Here is a 23,394-nt window from a genome sequence, read left to right as displayed (position 1 = left end):
ATGTGCGCTAGTTTCTGAAGTCTATTTGTAGAGATCAATAAACAACCGGATCGCTACATGTCAATCAAAAGTCAACGACTTCTCTCTCCAGGAGCGAGTGAAGAACGAACCCATCGATAAAACACACTCGACTGTAGTCGCATCAGATGTTTATTGTCAAGAACAAACACAAACGCAGTCAGAGCTGAATCGATCGCCATCAAGAGAAACATAAATATCGTCTATTCTACGCGTTCAGGTGAATCAAGGCGTCTCCTCTTCACTCTTCTTCTCTTCGCTCTTCTTCTCCTCTTCACTCTTCTTCTCTTCGCTCTTCTTCCCCTCTTCGCTCTTCTTCTCCTCTTCACTCTTCTTCTCTTCGCTCTTCTTCCCCTCTTCGCTCTTCTTCTCCTCTTCGCTCTTCTTCTCCTCTTCACTCTTCTTCTCCTCCTCTTCACTCTTCTTCCCCTCTTCCCTCTCTCCTCTGTTGCGTGGCGTGTAAACGTCTTCGGGAGTTTGGCCGAACACACCGTTGGTCCGTTGGAGGAGGTAGACCCCGGCGTGGAGACCCCCGACGTTGACCCAAACGGTCAGCAATTTCCCCCACAGGCCCCCCATCCTGGAGACCGCCTGGGAAACAAGCAAATCACAGCACGAGGTGTTAACGAAAGGACGACCTACAGCTGGAAAAATTAAAGATTTTTGACAGAAACGTCTGTAACAGGAAACACAGATCGTACGTTATGTTTTTCTTGACAATTACACTTTAAAAAAAACATTTCATAAACTGCTGAACAAACCTACAAATGTACTATTTTTGTAAATAGTCCCGTGAACAATTGCTCGTGACACATGGTACGAATGGATGAATTCAACTACACCTTCAATTCAAAAGCCACAAAAGAAGCTTCTGAGTCGACAATTTTGAAAGGGTGTAGATGTGATCGTAAAACTGTTGCAGTCGGCTGGTGCTTTGAAGCGAGGTCTGTTTCACAGGCGTGGTCTCTGCCGTGATGGGATGTAAACGGTGTGCAGGTTGGGTCAAATGAGCCGCTAGCCGCGGGCCGTTCACCGCAGCTTAATTTACACCCGGAACACGGAGTTTTAAAAACATCAGTTAAAAAAACAAACAACGATTGACCTACATTACAAGAAACCTGTTAGATAGTGTCTCTTGCCAACAGCTACACTGATGCCAGCCAATAAAAACAAGCATCTTGTGATTCTAATGCCAACTTTTATAAACAGCGTGACATTAATCTGTATTTCTGACACATTTAAGCGGCTTCATACAGCCTTAAACTGTGAGTTTAGGGGGGTTTTCTTTTCACCAGATCTTACCTTAGAGAAGCATTTCTTGTCCTGCGTCAACAGAGCGGCCTTCCCTGTGCCTGGTCTGCAGACTCGTGCCATCTCTCTCAGGCAGGCGGGATAAAGCTCCCAGTTCTTCTTTCTCGATCCCATTCTGGGAGACAGGTTTGTGTCAGTCAGAGCTGCACGTTCATGTAGTTTATACCAGCGGCGTTTTAAAACTTAACTAGGGTCAATAAACATTTTAAAAGGTTTTTTTTTTCTGCTAAACTAGTGTCAATAAAATTGTAAAACATTTTCAAGCTAAACAAGTGTCAACAAAGTTGTAAAAGTTTTTTTCGCTAAACTAGTATCAATAAAGTTGTAAAACATTTTCACGCTAAACATGTGTAAATAAAGTTGTTAAACATTTTTTCCTCTAAACAAGTGTCAATAAAGTTGTTAAACATTTTTTCCTCTAAACAAGTGTCAATAAAGTTGTAAAACATTTTCACACTAATCAAGTGTCAATAAAGTTGTAAAACTCTTTTCCATAAACTAATGTGTCAATAAAGTTGTAAAACATTTTCACGCTAAACAAGTGTCAATAAAGTTTTAAAGGTTTTTTCACTAGTGTCAATAAAGTTGTAAAACATTTTTAAGCTAAACTAGTGTCAATAAATTTGTAAAACATTTTCAAGCTAAACTAGTGCCAATAAAATTGTAAAACATTTTCAAGCTAAACTAGTGCCAATAAAATTGTAAAACATTTTCAAGCTAAACTAGTGCCAATAAAATTGTAAAGGTTTTTTCACTAGTGTCAATAAATTTGTAAAACATTTTCAAGCTAAACTAGTGCCAATAAAATTGTAAAGGTTTTTTCACTAGTGTCAATAAAGTTGTTAAACATTTTTAAGCTAAACTAGTGTCAATAAAGTTGTAAAGGTTTTTCACTCGTGTCAATAAGTTGTTAAACATTTTTAAGCTAAACTAGTGTCAATAAAGTTGTAAAACATTTTCACGCTAAACAAGATCAATAAAGTTGTAAAAGTTTTTCCGCTAATAAAGTATCAATAGTTTGTTACCAAATGTATTTTTAAACCATTATTTTCACGAAACTTTTACATCGTTGATCATTTTAATCCAGATTTTTGTCGTACCTCTTTCCGAAGGGCATATCTGTGATGATGATGTCCACGGAGCTGCTCCGCACGGGCAAGTTACACAAATCCCACTGCACAGTGTCGATGGGTAATCCTGAGTGACTGTAGATCACAGTCATGACAAGAATTAAAATACATTAAACTGTGTGTATTAAGAAGTAACAGGCCTTACACCCAGTATTAAAGTAAAAATAATGTTATAAACATATACAGTTATAACAAAATAAGGTGTTGAGAGTAAGAAATACAACAATTAATGACTAAAAACCTTTGAAAAAATTATATTTTAGTTGATAAAACGTGTTAAATCCAAATGGTCAGGCTAGCATGACGACCAATTAGCCTCTGAATATACAGTATTAGCATATATGTGGCTATTTTCATGTAGCAACAGTAGCACTCGACGTAATAATGAAATTAAATCCTTTAAATTGTTGGTATAATCCTTAAAAAAATATAGTATTCATAACCGTCTACTGACACTTTGAGTTCAACACACTTCAGACATTGACCTGTTCTTCTCCTCCCTCCGTTTCTGGATGTGGCAAATGTTGTTGACGGTCCTGTTCACCGCCGTGTCGTTGTTGTCTCCGGCGATGTAGAAGGAATGTGGGAATTCTATCGCCCCCTGGTGAAACGAAAGTCAAAGTACAGATTCCGTACCGGGGCCCCTCGAATCAGAGGGTTCTAATTTAACTCACCTCTAATGGAATGGCTCCGGTTCCACACATTGGATCCAGGATGATGTCAGAAGCCTGTGGTTTACACAACCTGCACACGAACAATACATCACTGTCAGTAAGTAAGTCATTTTTATTTGTATAGCGCTTTACCAGGGTCATAAAGCGCTTAAACAGTCAAAACAATATTCAATAAAGTATATTGTTTAAAGATCAAGATAAAACTGATAACAGAACAGGAGTTCCAGAAAATCAATGAAAATCCTGCACAAATAAAAACGTCTTAAGATGTTTCTTGAAGGAGTCAGTAGATCCATCAAGCGCAAAGAAAGAGGAAGATCGTTCCAAAGCTTAGGAGCAACAGCCTGGAAGGATTTCTCTCCTCTGGTCCTGAACCGTGTTCAGGAACCATCAGTAGATTCTGATCCACAGACCTCAGAGCCCGAGCTGGGGTGTAAGTCTGGATCAGAATCTACTGATGGAAGGTCTGACCATGAATAGATCTGAAAGTAAGAACTAGAATTTTAAAATGATCCTGAAAGAAACTGGAAGCCAGTGAAGAGTTTTAAGGATCGGAGAAATGTGAGTTCTTCTACTAGAGCGGGACTACTGTCAGTTCAATAAAGATCTTTGGTTCCAGCTTTAGTTTAAAGTTATTATTATATTTTATTATTATATTATTCTCAACAACAGGGGAAGATTAAACATATAGTCAGCTCCATGTTGTTAAATTTATCCATTTTAATAAAATAAAAAGATATAAACGGAGCGGTTCGAGCTAGCTTGGTGGCTACTAACGTATGATAACTACTGCTAGTTTTTTCACCTTTTTTCAAATTTAAACTCTTGTATTTACCAAGTTTATATTCTAGTTGGATCAAAGAGTTCCAGGTCAACACGCAAGAACCATGTTAGTCATCCCTGCAGCTCTAGAAGATATTAGTAGCTTGTTATATAACACCTGCGCTAGCTAGCATCAGCTAACAAAGAGCTATCTCAAACAACAAAGCTTTAACCTGTATATTTATTGATTAAACTCATACAATTTAAAATCACTTTAATTTTTTTCTCAGATGGTTTTGGACTCCTGAGATTTCAAAATAAATGTAATCTGCGAAACTGTCTTTAAACTCGCGACAGGAAGTGAATGGTCTTTTCGATTTATCCGAAACGTTTAGTTGTTGTCTGTTAAATTTAAACTGTATCGCGTGTTAATCTCGTCTAATCTCCTGGAAAACGACTGGTGAAGTCGAATAAATACTTTTTGAAAGGCCAAGTGACGTCACATGTTCCTCATTCCTCTCGAGCGCCGGGCGACAATGCAGCGCGACGACAGATCCGTCCATCATTCTTAAAACTCCTTTGTTCCTGAAAAATGTGACCTTTCTTTTTTGTTGTTTCAAACAAACACCTACTTTGCACTAAACACAAGTGATGTCAACACTATCCACACAACCGTCAATTAAAAAAACAAACAATGAATGAATGAAGCTCTGTGGAAATTTTGTTGCATAATTCAAGACTCAAGACTTGTAGCCCTCCAGCAGGTCTCGACATATCATCATTTAAGTGTTTACATTGTATTTACGTCTTACATTTCAATGTAAAAACATCTGAAAAACATGTACCATACATTAGCATGTAGCCTCCATTAGCATGTACCATACATTAGCATGAAGCCTGCAGTAGCATGTACCATACATTAGTATGTACCAGACATTATTTTGTGCATACATTAATATGTAGCAAACATCAGTTTGTAGCCTACACTAGTATGTACCATACATAAGCATGTAGCCACCATTAGCATGGACCATACATTAGCATGGAGCCTGCAGTAGCATGTACCATACATTATTATGTACCAGACATTAGTTTGTGCATACATTAATATGTAGCCACCATTAGCATGTACCATACATTAACATGAAGCCTGCAGTAGCATGTACCATACATTATTATGTACCAGACATTAGTTTGTGCATACATTAATATGTAGCATACATCAGTTTGTAACGTACACTAGCATGTACCATACATAAGCATGACGCCTGCAGTAGCATGTACCATACATTAGTATGTACCAGACATTAGTTTGTGCATACATTAATATGTAGCCACCATTAGCATGTACCATACATTAACATGAAGCCTGCAGTAGCATGTACCATACATTAGTATGTACCAGACATCAGTTTGTGCATACATTAATATGTAGCATACATCAGTTTGTAGCCTACACTAGCATGTACCATACATTAGTATGTAGCCACCATAAGCATGTACCATACATTAACATGAAGCCTGCAGTAGCATGTACCATACATTAGTATGTACCAGACATCAGTTTGTGCATACATTAATATGTAGCATATATCAGTTTGTAGCCTACACTAGCATGTACCATACATTAGTATGTAGCCACCATTAGCATGTACCATACATTAGCATGAAGCCTGCAGTAGCATGTACCATACATTAGTATGTACCAGACATCAGTTTGTGCATACATTAATATGTAGCATACATCAGTTTGTAGCCTACACTAGCATGTACCATACATTAGTATGTAGCTACCATTAGCATGTACCATACATTAACATGAAGCCTGCAGTAGCATGTACCATACATTAGTATGTACCAGACATCAGTTTGTGCATACATTAATATGTAGCATACATCAGTTTGTAGCCTACACTAGCATGTACCATACATTAGTATGTAGCCACCATTAGCATGTACCATACATTAGCATGAAGCCTGCAGTAGCATGTACCATTCATTAGTATGTACCAGACATTAGTTTGTGCATACATTAATATGTAGCATACATCAGTTTGTAGCCTACACTAGCATGTACCATACATTAGTATGTAGCCACCATTAGCATGTACCATACATTAGCATGAAGCCTGCAGTAGCATGTACCATTCATTAGTATGTACCAGACATTAGTTTGTGCATACATTAATATGTAGCATACATCAGTTTGTAGCCTACACTAGCATGTACTATACATTAGTATGTAGCCTACACTTGCATGTACCATACATTAGCATGTAGTGTACATTAGTTTGTATCATACTGTCAGGAAATTACATTAGCATGTATCATATATTGGCATGTAGCATACATTAGTATGTACCATACATTGGCATGTACTATACATTAGGATGTAGCCTACGTTAGCATGTACCGGACATTAATGTGCCATACAATAGCATGTAGCAACCACTAGTATGTATCCTACATATAAATGTACCATACATTAGTATTTAGCCAGCAATAGCATGTAGCCGGATTCAGCATGTAGTATACGTAAGAATGTAGAATACATTAGTATGTAGCATACATTAGCATGTAGCCCACATCAACGTGTAACCTATATTAGCATGTAGCCCACATCAACGTGTAACCTATATTAGCATGTAGCCCACATCAACGTGTAACCTATATTAGCATGTAGCCCACATCAACGTGTAACCTATATTAGCATGTAGCCCACATCAACGTGTAACCCATATTAGCATGTAGCCCACATCAACGTGTAACCTATATTAGCATGTAGCCCACATCAACGTGTAACCCATATTAGCATGTAGCCTGCATTAAGTGATTTTTTGTACAACTGCGTTCTTAACACGTGTCCGTTGTAACATAGTTTGTGTCACGACTACTATTTTGAGATTAAATCTGTGTACGTGACGATGTGCATGAGTCACCTCAACATGCCGTAACAGAGGGTGGAGCGAAGAGTCGTGGGACCGAAGTGGCTGATGTTCCTCCGGTGAAGACTCTCCTCGGTGAGCGCGATGCCGACCACCACCTCCTCGTTGTGTATGTTGAGCAGAACCTACCATAAGAAACACATTATTAGAAAGTAAGATACATAGACTTCAAATCATACCTAGCAAGAAAAACTATGCTTCAAGAAAAGGTTTGGTTAATAGTTCACTAATGGTGAAAAGGGTTGTGTTATTCTTTTAGACTTAGATTCTGTTTTTGTACTTTTATAACTTGTTTCCCACGGAGCTGATCTCAATTCAGAATCATTATTACCTCAACGTCAAACTTCGTCATGTCCGCCTTCCACTGGAAGAACTCTTGCACGGCTCCGCCGAAATCTCTGGCGGCCTCGTTGGAGGAGAAGCTGTGTTTGTCGCCGGCTCGGCTGCACGTCACACGGAACTTGAGGATTCTGGCCCGAGGTGCAGCTTCCTCGGACTCGTTCGAGCTCGGATCCACGTCAGACGTGATCTCTTTCTGACCTTCTTCAGTGGTCGGAGCCTCCGGCTGCTCAGCCTCGGCCACGGACGAGTCCGTTAACTCGCTGCTGGGTTTGACTTTCGCGGCGTTTCCTCCTCTTCGGTGACTCTTTTTCTTCTTGAAGGCACGATTCAGTTCCCAGACCTTCAGCGCGTTGGACCAAGAGAGTTTGGATGCAAGCTGCTGAAGATCCTCCAGAGTCTCCTCCTGTTGAAGGAGTAAGAGGAACCGTTTTAATTGGTTTACAGGTGAAAATAGTTTGAATGAAGTAGAAAATAGTTTGATTACGGTTTAAAATTGTTTGATGACAGTTGAACATGTTGTGATTATAGTTAAATGATTTGATTTCAGTTAAAAATTGTTTGTTTTCAGTTGAAAATTGTTCGATTAAAGTTGAAAATAGTTTGATTATAGTTTAATTGTTTGCTTTCAGTTGAAAAATTGTTTGTTTATAGTTAAAAATCGTTCGATTACAGTTAAAAATTGTTTGATTACAGTTTAAAATAGTTTGATTATAGTTGAAAATTGTTTGATTACAGTTTAAAATTGTTTGATTATAGTTGAAAATTGTTTGATTAGTTAAAAATAGTTTGATTATAGTTGAAAATTGTTTGATTACAGTTTAAAATTGTTTGATTATAGTTGAAAATTGTTTGATTAGTTAAAAATAGTTTGATTATAGTTGAAAATTGTTTGATTACAGTTTAAAATTGTTTGATTATAGTTGAAAATTGTTCGATTAAAGTTGAAAATTGTTTGATTAAAGTTTAAAATTGTTTGATTACAGTTTAAAATTGTTTGATTATAGTTGAAAATTGTTTGATTATAGTTGAAAATTGTTTGATTACAGTTGAAAATTGTTTGGTTTCAGTTGAAAAATTGTTTGTTTATAGTTAAAAATCGTTCGATTACAGTTAAAAATGGTTTGATTATAGTTGAAAATTGTTTGATTAAAGTTTAAAATTGTTTGTTTATAGTTAAAAATTGTTCGATTACAGTTAAAAATTGTTTGATTATAGTTGAAAATTGTTCGATTAAAGTTTAAAATTGTTTGATTATAGTTGAAAATTGTTTGATTATAGTTTAAAATTGTTTGTTTATAGTTAAAAATTGTTCGATTACAGTTAAAAATTGTTTGATTATAGTTGAAAATTGTTCGATTAAAGTTTAAAATTGTTTGATTACAGTTGAAAATTGTTTGATTACAGTTTAAAATTGTTTGTTTATAGTTAAAAATTGTTCGATTACAGTTAAAAATTGTTTGATTATAGTTGAAAATTGTTCGATTAAAGTTTAAAATTGTTTGATTATAGTTGAAAATTGTTTGATTACAGTTTAAAATTGTTTGATTATAGTTGAAAATTGTTTGATTAGTTAAAAATAGTTTGATTATAGTTGAAAATTGTTTGATTACAGTTTAAAATAGTTTGATTATAGTTGAAAATTGTTTGATTACAGTTTAAAATTGTTTGATTATAGTTGAAAAGTGTTTGATTAGTTAAAAATAGTTTGATTATAGTTGAAAATTGTTTGATTATAGTTGAAAATTGTTTGATTAGTTAAAAATTGTTTGATTATAGTTGGAAATTGTTTGATTATAGTTGAAAATTGTTTGATTAGTTAAAAATTGTTTGATTATAGTTGAAAATTGTTTGATTATAGTTGAAAATTGTTTGATTAGTTAAAAATTGTTTGATTATAGTTAAAAATTGTTTGATTATAGTTGAAAATTGTTTGATTATAGTTGAAAATTGTTTGATTAGTTAAAAATTGTTTGATTATAGTTGAAAACTGTTTGATTATAGTTGAAAATTGTTTGATTATAGTTGAAAATTGTTTGATTAGTTAAAAATAGTTTGATTATAGTTGAAAATTGTTTGATTACAGTTAAAAAGTGTTTGATTATAGTTGAAAATTGTTTGATTATAGTTGAAAATTGTTTGATTAGTTAAAAATTGTTTGATTATAGTTGAAAATAGTTTGATTACAGTTTAAAATTGTTTGATTATAGTTGAAAATAGTTTGATTACAGTTTAAAATTGTTTGATTATAGTTGAAAATAGTTTGATTACAGTTTAAAATTGTTTGATTATAGTTGAAAATTGTTTGATTAGTTAAAAATTGTTTGATTACAGCGGAAAATTGTTTGTACAGCAATTTTCCGCTGTAATCAAAGTCTTACGACAAAAGAACATAAACAGTAAATATTCGTACCTTTTCATGAAAAGTATCTCATGTAACATTTCGCAATCACAGGTAGAAAGTTGGCAACAAATCTGAGAGTTTAACTGTCAAGACAAACACACCCGCGATTCAAACCAGCCTTTGTCAAAGGATTTATAGAACCTTGTGTTTTTACTCTTTACTTATCTCTACTGTACAGGGTGTCTACAAATAAAACACAGGGTAATCGGTTAGATTTATCTAAGAAGGTAATATTAGGGGTCTAAAGATGAACTGATATGAATAAAAACACTATTTAAATTCTAAAGATATGAATAAATTGTTTGCTGTTCTCTGGAACTAAATGTATTTTAAATGATTCGATGACTTGTTTAATCGTTGCAGTTCCGCTCAGAAATATAATCTCGCCTCTTGTACACATTAAATTGCTTTGACAAGTATTAAAAGAATTACATTTACAAGTACATTTCATAGTTACACGAACAGATAAACTGCGTTGAATCCTAATGAAGTGAAATGTTTTGTAATTGAATCGTATCCAAGTATCAAGATCCAAGTGAGAGACAGTAACGACGTCATACAATACATGATCGATAAAGCCGAGTTGTGTAGAAAAACTTAATTCATTTACAGTATTTGTTGGACTCGAGTAAGTTTAGTTGAATCCGTTTCTAGAAAAAAAATATACTTCATGGACACCCTGCTCAAACTCCTGTGAAAGTATATACTTTATTGAATATTGTTTTGATTGTTTAAGCGCTTTGTGACCCTGGTCTGGAAAAGCGCTATATAAATAAAAAATACTTACTTACATACTTATTTACTGTGTCTTAAATCGCATACTTCTCTTAGTATACTAGAAGTTAGTATGCATCAGGATAGTGTACGTACTAACTAGTAACAAATTCTCAACAGATAGTATGTCTCAGATCACGCACTGCTGCTACACACTACCCGGAAATGAACGCTATCGACACCTGCTGGCAGCACGTTTGGCAACTTTGGATAAAGAAAAAATATGAGAAACGAAATATTCGCGAGATATTTATGCCGGTATCAGCACTGAAGACGTGTCATCCTTCTACTGCTGCTGAAAATGCACCTGTAAGTATATGAATATATATATATATATATATATATATATATATGACAAAACTTCCGTTTACAACGTCAACGTAACTAAGATGGAGCCGTTTAGGGTAGTTAGTGTCCAACGAACCATACTGAGTTTTGTGGGTGTTTTAGTGACAGTTTTAGTGTGCACGGAGCACTACATTTTGTATACTAAGAATTGAGACGCACTTACGCACTAAAAATACTAACTTTGAGTACGCAAGTATGCGATTTGAGACACAGCTCTAGTGTGGATAGATGTACATCTTTTTGAAACTTTTGTGAGTGTTTTTTGAAGGGTGACTTATGTTTTGATTTATTTATTATAAATTGGAGTTTTTCTTAAATAGATCTTGGACTCTATTGTATATATAGTATCATCAGTGTGTGTTTGTACAAAACTCTCTTTTCATTGAAATATTTACATTAGAAAATTATCTTAAGCTCCGCCCACTGAAAACACTTTTCTGGAGGTTAAATCTTCTTTACCATAACCACACCCACTCTGCTGTGATTGGTCAAACGTTGAGGTTAGTTACCGCTTGTCATTAATCTCAAAAGTCTCCACCTCCAAGAGACTTGTTGTATAAACAAAGCGGGGTGTGATTACAACTGGCTGGAGGAGAAGTGAAGCCATTATTTTGTCATAATTGACTACGCTCTCGTAACCTCTTGTTCGCCCAGATTTCAGCCCAACTTTATAAAGTCATAAGTTCCAAACGTGGTCATGATGAGGGACTTATTGTATCTTGGAGAGGAAGACTCAGGAGGGTTGTGTTTGCAATTATTACGTCATAATGGACTCTCGTAACCTCTCGTTTGCTCAGATTTCAGACGGGGGAGAACTTTATAAAGTAATAAGTTCAAACATGGTCATGATGAGGGACTTATTGTATCTTGGAGAGAAAGACTTCAACATTTGAAACATGTGAGTGAGTCAGGAGAGAAGGAGTCCCAAAAAAAAAGTACCTTTGAACTTTTAAACTGGTACTGACTGAACTCATCCACCACGACGAACAGGTTGTCCACCGACCTCAGGAGATGAACCTACGAGAGGGAAAGACTTATTGTCGTTCAGGTTCTTCAGGTGTCATCCAGGTGAAGCTTCACACCTGTAGGAGTCTGTCGGTCGTGACCCGGAAGTAGATCCGGCCTCGGTCCCTGCTGACCCTCGCCTCCACACCCATCTTCTCCAGGACCTCCTCCGCCGCCGTGTGCTCGAACCCGGTGGGCACGGTGGCTCCGATGGTGACGGTGATGACGTCATCCGAGTCTTCTCCGGGTCCGGACCCGTCGGAGGAACCGGGTCCGAGTCCAGTTTCCGGTTCAGACATGGTCAGGGTTTTGTTGTGATCCTTGGGTCTCAGGTTAGCTGTGACGGAGATATGATCAAAATGAATGAAATATTTCAAACAGTAGCGACGTTTAAAACCACACACCAGGTCCAACCACACGAATGCATGGATACAGAATAAATGACAAAACATTTTAAAGCTTTAAACATTTAAATACTGAAAGATTCTGGGACCAGTTGCTCAGACCGAGCTACAGTTAGCTTTAGCGGCTACAAAGTTGTGCATCCCTAGGAAGCCATTGGTGTTTGAAATGAGACATTCAGACTCATCGCCTGCGATCATTCCCACCTTTTTTGTACTGAACAATATGTCAACAAACCTTTCACAGGTAAAGGTGTCAAGTTGGCAACAAATCTGAGTTTAACTGTCAAACACGAGGAGACAGCATGCAACAAGACCCGCTGTCAGAACGAGTATATCCGGTCGGTTCCCTTCAAAACAACAACGTTCACGATCAAATAAATACTTAAATTCAATCCAAAAAAAGAACGCGAACAAATAGTTAATGTCGATCTGTTTTATTTCCCACAAACGCCTAAATAAAATCATTTAATAGGAGTAGGTATGCATTACGTAGGTGTCGAATTAAATTTTGTTTTGAAACTTGGCAGTCCCGGCAGGAGCTCCCTTTGCACTAGCGAAAACTTGACGAAGCTCGTGGTTTGAGTTGCTGGAGTACCCGCTTTACACGGCAGAGGGCGCCATCATATAACTTTCATCTCAAGTTAGTTACCTTTACTCGTGTTAAAATGATTATATAGGAAGCTTTAAATTAAGATAATCAGTGATCATGACCATAATATCACACATTTGACTGAAAATTCTTTCCTGCTGATGTGTTGTATGACCTTCAGACAGATGCGTCATTGACTCAAACAAATGTTAGTAAAATTGTTTCTAAAATCTTCCTAAATTCTCACATGATTGTCATCAATTCCTTCCGTTTCTGATCGTTGAGAATGAAACCAAAATTATTATAGAAATATATAATTAAGAAAATATATTTTTATAGACATTGATGTGCTATTAGTTCGTCACATGTTCAAAAAATAAATAATAATACTAAAAATATATTATCAATATAGCACTATTAGGTCCTTTACATAAACAAAAAACATGATATATTTAAAAATACCACAGTACATAAAAAATACTACATAAGCGTAAAACACAGTACAAATATTTAAAGTAGAAATCTTTTAATTAATAATGTATATTATATTTTATTATTGGATATATAATATATGTATGTGTGTATGTATAATTTATAAAATATACATATATGTTTTTTTTTTTTTACAATTTAATATTTTTCACATTATTTACGAGTTAAATAAAATATAAAAGGTAAAAAAATGCTTGATGATTTTTCACGTTCTCTGATTTTGATGCTTCAGTGTAAAGTTTAACGTTTAAAAGATTAAATGCAAAAAAAAAACGAACGTAAACAATTAACTGTAAAAAAAACAAATAATTCTAAGTAACAAATTCTGTTAAAAAACTACAAAAAAGTTGCCAGGATGTTTACACAGATTTTTTTTTACAATGAATTTTCTTACATTAAATTGTTCAAACTTAATATTTATTTTACGTTGATTTCTTTCACTGCATTGTTGAAAAAAAATGACCTATAATTATACTTGGTTTTGATGCAACTCTGAGAGCCAGAGATCCAGAGCAGGAGTAGAAATCTATGGTTTAAAAAAGATGTTTGTCTGACAAACATTGTGACACATGGATTATGAGCAGATGATTCAGATGCTGCTGACTCTGTGGTGAACACAAACAAAGGCTGACCTCTGACCCTCTGACCCTCCAGCTCAAGGAACGTCTGCAGGAATCTCTGGAGCTCATGACGACGCATCACGACGAACACTCGACGCGACGCCAGGAGCAACTTGATGTTTGTCTCTTGGTCTCTCCCTCCTGTCACCCCTGACCCCTGACCCCATGAATGACACACTTTACACAGTACACCTTTGTCGTTGTGTTCATTAATAAATGTATTATTTGATGTATTTTATCAGTGTTATTATTTCTCTAAACTAGACTAGTTTGTGTGTTGATTCGACACGTAGACGGACTCACACCCAGATACAATTTACACTCATCAATCAACCTGTGTTTGCTTTGGACCGCGGGAGGAAACCGGAGTGCCCAGAGGAAACTGACGCAGAAACAAGACACCTACAAAAAAAACCCACAGAGGGTTTACGGGCTTGTTCCTAAAAAACCCAAAGTTGACTCAAACTGGTGACATTTTAATACATATATTAAATGTATTAGTGTCTTTATTTGGATTTAAAAATGGTGGTTTAGTCGACTGTGGTGGAAATCTGTGGGTTTTGGTTGTGTTTGTGTCGTTGTGTTCCCTCAGCAGTGGTTCATGTGTTACTGAGCTGGTTTGTGGTGACTTTTATTGTATTTGTCGTATATTTAGTCGTGTTTATGTGGCTGTTGTTGTTATAGTTAATGTTGCTTCTTATTTAAAGTGTAAATGAGTCTTTACTGTGTTCATTAGTGTTTGTATTGTTTGTGAGTTTTTTAAATCTGCCTTTGTTTTTGATATACTTCACTTTCGTTAACTTTTAGTGTTTGTTTATTAAATCGATGTGTTATTTATAATAGAATAGATCCTCAAACATTAGTGTGTTTTTTGTTTATATTGTAACATAATGAAATGAATATATATTCAGTATATCTGAAGTGTTGTGTGATCGCTGTTGAATTCATCGATGTAAGGTTTTTGCATTTCTAGTAATTTTAGTAGTTTTAATTTTTTATTATCTAGTCGTTTATCCTTTGATTAAAGTGTTCTATGTGTGATGGTGTTTGGATGATATTTGTTGTTATTTCTTCACATGTTAAGTGTATTTTTGAATAACTTGTTTACACTTTTATATTCAACCTGACATACAAAATATATCAAGAAACATTTTATAGTGTATTTTTATACTTTTATTCACCTTTTAATATGTTTTATTTGTTTGGGGCGACACATTCTCCACTTCTCTTTGGTTTTCTTTAAGCTTTCCATTCACACATTTTTTTATTTACAATTAACATGCAATATTCATAGTCTTCATTAATTTTCCGGCCACTAGATGGCAGCATCCGTTACATCTTCCACAGCTATAGGAGCAAAGAAACTCTGCGGGAGCTCTGGCAATGACTGAGGACGAGAGGATACAGTCGACTCCAGCATGATGTTTGGAGATATTTTGGTTTGATAATAAACTTCCGGCCACTTGATGGCTTCAGTCATTACTTCCTCTGCAGCTAAAGGATCAATTAAATCCTGCAAAATCCCTGCGATGACTGAGGACGAGAGGATACAGTCGACTCCAGCAGTTTTTAAAGCTGATATTTGGACGTATTTTGGTTTGAAAATAAACTTCTGGCCACTCGATGGCTTCAGTCATTACTTCCTCTGGAGCTAATGGATCAATAAAATCCTGCAAAATCCCGGCGATTACTGAGGACGAGAGGATACAGTTGACTCCGGCAGCTTTTAAAGCTGACGTTTGGACATATTTTGGTTTAAAAATAAACTCCTGTCCACTTGATGCCTTCAGTCATTACTTCCTCTGCAGCTAAAGGAACAAAGAAATTCTGCGAGAGCCCGGCGATGACTGAGGACGAGAGGATACAGTTGACTCCGGCAGCTTTTAAAGCTGACATTTGGACATATTTTGGTTTTAAAAACAAATGCAAGCAGTTACAACTTCATCAAGAGTCATGTGGTCTGTAAATTCTGCAACACCAGAGTCAAGTACTCGAAAATACTACAAATATATCCTTGTACCTACAGTATGGTGTGTGTTTATATATTATATCTATGTGTGTTTTTTAATGAACGTATGAAAACCAATGAAAACAACAACAGACACCATGATTGGTCAAAAAGAAGCAGGGGATCGATAGGCAGTCACGTGAGCAACACGGACGCGCGCCTTCCGTGCGCGCGTCCGTGTTGCTCACGTGACCGCCTTTTAAACTCCAGCCTCCCTGCAGCTCGTGTCTGTTCCTCGCGCACATCTGCCGTGACCGAGCTCGAGTCTTTTGTTCCTGTGACGTCAGAGGCTGAAGCGCGCTGGTCTCCACGACCATCTCACCGCTGGACTGCAGGAGCAACAACAACCTTCTGGGTTTTTTTCTTCCTCTCTGGACGAGAGCAGAACAAGAGGGAGGAGAGAAAAAAAAGAAGGGCTGCCTCGGTATAAAACGGGGAGACCCCCCCTAAACACACTCGATCTCCACGGACCCCCCGAACCCCGAGGAGCCATGTCATCCAGCAGATACAAGAAGGACAAGGAGATCATCGCAGACTATGAGACTCAAGTCAAAGGTGCGACTCTTTCCCTCCCTTTTCTTTTTTTTAAATCTTTTATCTCCTCCGTGTTGTTGTTGTCACTGTTGTGTTTAAATCTTCTTTTAATTCATTAAAACACTTCTGTTCAAGTCCAGATGACAGGTTCAAATAAACATGTTATTCTCTTTTTTATCATTCTAATATATCTCTTACTTTGATTGTACATAATGTCATTTAAATTATTTTATTGGAAGATTTTAAAGAAAGAAAATGTCATATATATATATATATATATATATATATATATATAAAATCTAGTACGTATGCGATACAACAAATTGTGTAGTATTTTAATGTATATAACTTATTTAATAGCGTATTTATAATTTAAAATCACTTCGAAAAATATAAAATAAATACCCATTAGAAGGAGAAATTAAAAAAAAGGAAATAAGTGGAAAATGTATATAAACAAAGATCTTATATTTTTAAATTTTCTTATTTTTTGGTTTCCTTTTACAGTTCTATATACATTGCTGTCTAGCTTTAAGAAGTAAGGGACAAACAAAGAATTCAATATGCTGGGAAAACTTAAAAGTAAATAAATAATATAACACGCTAAAAAGGTATAGTCATAGTTATTCTTATTTTTTTCATTTTATTATATTTTTATATTATTATTGTTTCAAAGAAATAGTTCATGTTTCATATATTTTAATAGTGAAAAAAAGATTACTTCAAACTAAATTAATATTATTCTAGTAAATAAATTGTGTTTTATGTGCAACTGTTATTTAAAAACATAAATCACAACAAAACCTTTTCAAACTAATACCCATTAAAGGACAAATACAAGTAACACAAAAGGGGAGAGAAAATGGGCTTTAAACAAATATATTTAACAAGTTATATGTACTAAAAGTGTTAGATAGCCGTGGGATACATTTTACAGTTTATTTAAAAATATATATATATTTAAAAAAATGTATTACTAGTATTATTTGACAGATATACTGCGCAGTCAAGCCAAAAATAAAGAATTTAATATGGTGTGAAAACTGAAAAAGTAAAAGCAGAAAGTCTTAATTTGATTTTAAATAATTTATTTCACAGTAAAATAAATTCGAAAAAAAACCTTACATACCATCAAATAAATTGTGTAATATTTAATGTGTTCTAACATTTAAAAATATGTCTTAAAAGCACGATCTAACATTTAAACTCAATACCAATAAAAATGAAAAATGAAAGTAAGACAAGAGGAGAAATCAGAAATGGCTTCAGAAAATATTATTAAAAAGTAACATGTAGAGTTGAACAAGTTAGTAATGTTTTAATAGTATAGCAGTTTATTTTTTAGCAGTTTTATAGTATCATTTTTGCCTGGTGGGGCCACATGGATGCAGTCGAAGGCCCCTGAACTCTTACATTTGTTTAAGGGTTTGTCTTGTGTGTGTTTGATCACAGTGTTGGTTATTAACATTCAGTCTCAATGTTTTGGTCGTGTGCCGATGTTTTCATCTCCGACCGCGACTCATTTATAGCCACATTTGATATGAAGGTTGAAACGCAGACTCCGAGCTGTCAAACTCCGTCTTCCTCGTCGCCTCCATCTGATCTCACTCTGCTCACACCTTTTTTTTTTTTCCTGTCTTCAGCTCATTGTCAGTCTCGGTGGGTAGAGCTGGAGCTCCTGCTCACCTGCTCCCACACTGTCTCAGTAATTGATGTCAAGTCACAAGGAAACATTAAAAGAAACACTTCAGCATTGGATTCAGGAAACATTCAGGTTAACGTTGCTGTTAATGTCACTTTTATTTAGCGTGAGATAAGACAACAAAACTATTAATGACTGTGTTTTAATGGATTTAAACCTAAATAAAAGGTCAACGATGAACCTTTTCTAATACGTTGGTCTAAAAAAATCTGCTAAAAATGAGCCTTTTTTTCTTTATTTTCCTATCGATTTAAATGTCTGGTTTCACTAAAGTTTCAGTTGTTTGGACAAATACAATGTTAAGAAGAGAAATGGCTCATAAGAGTTGAATTTAAGAATTGATATCTTGACGTGTTTTCTTGATTTAGTTCTCAATTCAACATTAAACTGACAAAAGCAGTACTTTTATGCATTTTATATTATATTATTTTAACGACCTGATTGATAACTAGTGTCTAAAGGAAACAAGAAGGTTCTATAAGTTGTTGTCACGACTGTAGATTGTGACTGGAATAGAAACAGGGACAAAGAAAAACAACCTTAAATGATATTTTTATGTAAATAATAAGGATAAATGGAAACCAATGTTGCAATATAATCAAAATGTGTTCTTTATTTATTTTCTTGTTATTCATATATTAAACAGAAAAAGCACTATGTTAGGCAAGACTGAACAAGAAAAAACAAAAAACATTTTATATTTAGAGAAGAACATGTTAATGAACAACATGTTTATTATATATATTGACTCTGACCTCATGACTACTAACACAGTTAAAGGCTCGTATGTCGTCCTCCAGGTCTCACTTGAATAAGTACATTGTTATGGGAAGTTGACACTTGATTGACCTTTTTTTGTTTAAAAAAAACAACATTTAACTAAAATAAAAAGCTGAGCAAGCAGGAAGCTAGTTGTTGAGCAATGATGGTAAAAATGTGTGTTTATAATAGTTGAGTTAGTCAAGTCTTAACAGGAGATCTGGAATATAATATGAGTTTATAAAGAGAATTAAAGGTCAACACAGTGGACACACAATAGAGTTACATATTGTCTTTTGAAAATTAGTTACACATCTCATAATTATGAATGTAATTCTGATTTTTTTTTCACTTGCTTTTAGCTATACATATATATATATATATATATATATTGAGACCTATTTAAGTGTACGATGTCTGTCGATGTATCTTGCTTAACCACAACTATGTACAGTTTTTTTATTATCTTGGGGACTGAATGAATCGTTCGACTCATTTGAGTTGATGAATCACCACATTCTAACGGTTTAATCTCGACCATATCAGCTGTTTTGATTGACAGCTGGCTCACCCAATGAACTCTTCTAGTGCTCAACGGCTCAACCTCATAACGTAGAAGGTTCATTGTCCAGAATGAAGTTTCAAACCAACGAAAAACTTCAGGTATATAAAGAACTGATGATAAAGTTATTGTATTCGATGGAAGCAACGATAATAAACAACACTGTTCATGAATACGGAGCTCGTGTTGTGGCGAAGAAGCAGAAGGTTGGACATGTGGAGGTGTTTATGGTCGACATGAATAACAAATCCTCGGTTAATGCAGGCATTGCTGAGACACGTGTTCTGCTGGAATTAAGAGCTCACACACACACACACACACACACACACACACACACACACACACACACACACACACACACACACACACACACACACACACACACACACACACACACACACACACACACACACACACACACCATCTTCAGCTGACTTAAGAGTTCACTGACGAGACACCGGACACTCGGACTCACTCACGGGTCCCTCCGGGAGGACTTGAACCGGTGGACTCTCCCTGGTCCAGATCTTCAGATGTTTCAAGTGCATGTTTGTGATTAAAAACGACTCGTTGAAAACAAACAAAAAGTTGGACTCACACTATAAACATGGTTTGCTACTATTGTCTTTGATGTTGGAATCTTACTCCCGGACATGTTTTGATAATCCAAGCATCAATTATTCATCCGTGTTGCGGGAGTCTAGTTTCACCGTCGGGCCCCATGTTTGCATTAGACGATGCCCTTGAAGAGCGTAGAGCACGAAGCCGTTCGTTTACGGAGAACACGCTCCGGAATAATGAGGCGTCTGGCGTTTTTTTTAGGACTCGACGGCCGTGTTTTTTCATTTGTCGGCGCGTCGGACATTAATGAAATTCAGACGTGAAATTGCACCTGTCTTGTTTTTTGAGTTATTGCTCAACGGTTAATGGTGTCGCCCCGGAGACAGAAGGGGCCACATCATCAGTGTCAGTGACTGGGTCGGATCAAGATGGCCGCTTCATTATGTATGAGGGCTATTAAACAAGAATGACTTGATTTCAGCAGTTACGCTGCCTGGAGCTCGAGGGACGTCGAAGTCGTGTTTGAAAAATCGATCACCTGAAAAGGTAACGCCAGACTTTTTTGATAAAAACACACATTTTTGATAACCCCTTTGGGGGGGGCGAGAGCGGGGGTCCGTGGACGAGAAAAGTGGTGTTCGCTTTAGTCACGGCGCTCAGCTGCCACGTCCTGCATTAGCATGTCAAAAGAGAGGCTGAACGCGGAGATGCTCGCTGGTGTGGACGGTGTTTGTGCAGATAAGTACTTCGGGTTCTGCCCTTTAATGTTCGCGAGGTTTTGAGCGAACGTGTGAACCGCCGACAGCTGTTTGGCGTTTGCACTCGAGGACCAAAGATGTTGTATTTCTGTCATAACAAGGATTAAAACCACTGACGTGAAGATTCAAAGAAACTAACTGTTGGTCAGAACATTTAAAGACTCTTAAAAACCTACATTTTTAACAACATGATATTCCTAATGTTGACTTTTGAGTCACACTTATTATTTTGATCATAGTTCTTTTGTTGTTTAGGTTGCAATAAAAAAAGAGGATGTGTGTAAAATATAAACAATTCGATTTATTATTAAAATGAACATGCAATTTATTCTTGGTGTTTGTTCATTTTTGTGTACTCATCAGTATTTGCCCGTTTGTACAAAACTCTCTTTTCATTGAATATTTACATCAAAATGATCTTAAACCCCGTCCACTGAAAAATGCTTTCTTTTTCTGGAGATTAAATCTTATCGACCATAACCCACTCTGCTGTGATTGGTCAAACATCAAGGTTTGTCACTGCGCATCGTCAATCCCGCAAATCTCCACCTCCGAGGGACTCGTTCAATAATCAAAGCAGGGCGTGATTACAGCTGGCTGGAGGAGGAGTGAAGCCATTATTACGTCATAATGGTCTTGTAACCTCTTGTTCGCTAAGATTTCAGACCAATTTTAGTTATAAGTTATAAGTTGAAAACATGGTCATGATGAGAGACTTACTGCATCTAGGATAGAAAGACTTTAACATTTGAAACATGTGAGTTGAGTTTGACATTAGTTCCAGTTCAAACAAGTGAATTCTCTGTATGTAGTGACGTACGTTGTACTGCAACAATACTATAGTTTAATTCTACGTCAGATTCTATTTCAAAAGTGATTGGCAGCTGTGGGCTGTCGGCTGGGCGGCAAAGCATTATAGGAGCTGTTCAGGTCGCCGTCACTGAGAGGGTTGGCACCTTATATACATTGTCGAGTACTGCAAGTTCAAATATATGTAGTTGAATAAATAACAATAAATGTGGTTTAACGTAACCACGGCAATAAATGAGGGGCAAAACCAAACAAAGATGTATTTATTTCGTAGTGGTTCACGGTTTTTACGTAGGTCAGTGAAGGCGTCATGAGACTGAGGGAATGATTGGCTGATAAGGAGGAAGTGTTTGTTCTGGGGAAGTTGTTATTGAACACGGTGAGACAAGAACAGTCTGTGTTTTATAAAACCTACAGACCGTCTTGTCAATCAAGAACCTGTGTATTTACATATGAAGTACTGCATGTAAGAAAACATCTGCCAAACACCTCAGAGGGTGAACCGCGATGGTGCAGAGGGACCCCTGTATATTAAACATGTACGAGCTGGAAAAGGACTGGAGAGGATCCAAGGCGACATCAGGCCTGCTGTCAGAGGCGTGTCTGATCACTTAATCATGTGACACCGAGGGGCCAAAGTCTGAAGTGAAGCCAATGAGGAAGTGCAAAAATCTAGGTCGCACATAACTGGTGTACACAACCAGGGCCGGCGATGACAAGTTTTCTCTTTGTTTCCGGAGATTAAATCTTGTTTACCATAACCACACCCACTCTGCTGTGATTGGTCAAAACACCACGGTTTGTCACCGAACATCATCAATCCAGGAAGTCTCCATCTTGCCCAGGGTTGGCAAGGAAACAAGAACAAACAAAAACAGGAAACAAAATCGTCTTTGTCGAGTTTGAAACTATCGCTCTATGTTCAAAATGTTCCTATGGAAATGACCACACCATCCATTACTCACACCGACACGACAACACCCACAAGGACAAACACACACATTGACAAGACACGCACACACATTGACAAGTGACAAGACCTTATTTGTGTCGTGTGACAGATCGATTTGAGCGACGAGTGACGTCCACACATCAATCACTACATGTTTGTGGACTTAGTTCCTGATGCAAGTTTGTTTACTTCAATGTTGAACCAAATTATGCTGCTTTCATTCGTTTGTACTTTTAATTTTTCAACATATTTCTGAAGTTGAATTTGTCTTGCGTAAGAGGATAGTGTCCAAAACCTTTGACAGGAAATAACGCCTCCACAGAGGGTGGAGGCGTCAGAATTGTCTTGAATTCTTGACAATTCTTTTGTGTGTTTTTCTCAACCTTTTTCTTTGTTCATTTACATATAGTCTATTCATTGCATTTTTTTTCCATTCCAACCACATTTTGAAATAATTTAGTCCATTTTTCTTTACTTTTCCAAGGTTGGTTCAAGGACTTATCTTTCTATTGAGCATCATAAGATGTTAAGACGTTTATTATTTTGTAGATGTTTGTAGAAGAAGCCAAATCACATTATTAACATTATTATCAAAAAAAATCCTGTAATCCACCGTGACACTGAGAACTTAAGAAGTCTAAGATCAGTTGAGGACATAAAAGCGTCAAATAACAGTCGACAGCTTCCTGTGGACAGAGTGTGATGACACTTGTGTCACATGACCAATGAGGCGATTTCTGTTTCTTACCAAAAAGAGTCCATTGATCTTTGTGCTGGAGTTGACGGAGTTAGTCAAAGACCCTTTAATCCAAGTCTTTTGTGGATGAATTGGTGCCAGTGACATCCTGGTGTCACTTCTTCTTTCATTAGGACTGTGATGGTTTATTAAAGCGATAGTTCGCTCGTTTTCTACTCACCCTCATGTCGAATAAG

The 23,394-nt window shown here is 36.3% G+C and overlaps 2 protein-coding genes across 6 annotated transcripts in view; one reads left to right on the top strand and one right to left on the bottom strand.

The window, feature by feature from the left end:
- Positions 1 to 132: 132 nt before the first annotated feature.
- thumpd3 (THUMP domain containing 3) lies at positions 133 to 12,431 on the bottom strand. 2 transcript variants are annotated; one of them, XM_087800625.1, is made up of 10 exons: positions 12,319 to 12,431; positions 11,788 to 12,047; positions 11,645 to 11,722; positions 7,172 to 7,585; positions 6,835 to 6,965; positions 3,134 to 3,203; positions 2,945 to 3,060; positions 2,430 to 2,534; positions 1,321 to 1,444; positions 133 to 609 (listed from the first exon to the last, which is right to left on the bottom strand). In XM_087800625.1, exons 2-10 carry the CDS (start codon positions 12,007 to 12,009, stop codon positions 244 to 246), a joined length of 1,626 nt encoding a protein of 541 aa, XP_087656751.1. In that variant the 5' UTR covers positions 12,010 to 12,047; positions 12,319 to 12,431; the 3' UTR covers positions 133 to 243. The 2 variants fall into 2 exon arrangements, with proteins under 2 accessions (XP_087656751.1, XP_087656750.1); XM_087800624.1 differs by having other exon boundaries at positions 12,350 to 12,426.
- A 3,650-nt stretch (positions 12,432 to 16,081) lies between these two features.
- srgap3 (SLIT-ROBO Rho GTPase activating protein 3) overlaps positions 16,082 to 23,394 on the top strand; it is a 66,915-nt gene continuing 59,602 nt past the window's right edge. For all 4 annotated transcript variants that reach the window (XM_087800157.1, XM_087800156.1, XM_087800155.1 and 1 more), the window contains exon 1: positions 16,082 to 16,378. In XM_087800157.1, the coding sequence (XP_087656283.1) occupies positions 16,315 to 16,378 (64 nt within the window). In that variant the 5' untranslated portion in view covers positions 16,082 to 16,314. The remainder of the gene's footprint in view (positions 16,379 to 23,394) is intronic.

The sequence above is a fragment of the Callionymus lyra genome, chromosome 10, assembly GCF_982586985.1.
Source record: "Callionymus lyra chromosome 10, fCalLyr1.hap1.1, whole genome shotgun sequence".
NCBI classification, from domain to species: domain Eukaryota; kingdom Metazoa; phylum Chordata; class Actinopteri; order Syngnathiformes; family Callionymidae; genus Callionymus; species Callionymus lyra.
Note: the sequence above shows the minus strand (reverse complement) of the source record. Positions and strands in the feature narration are given on the sequence as shown.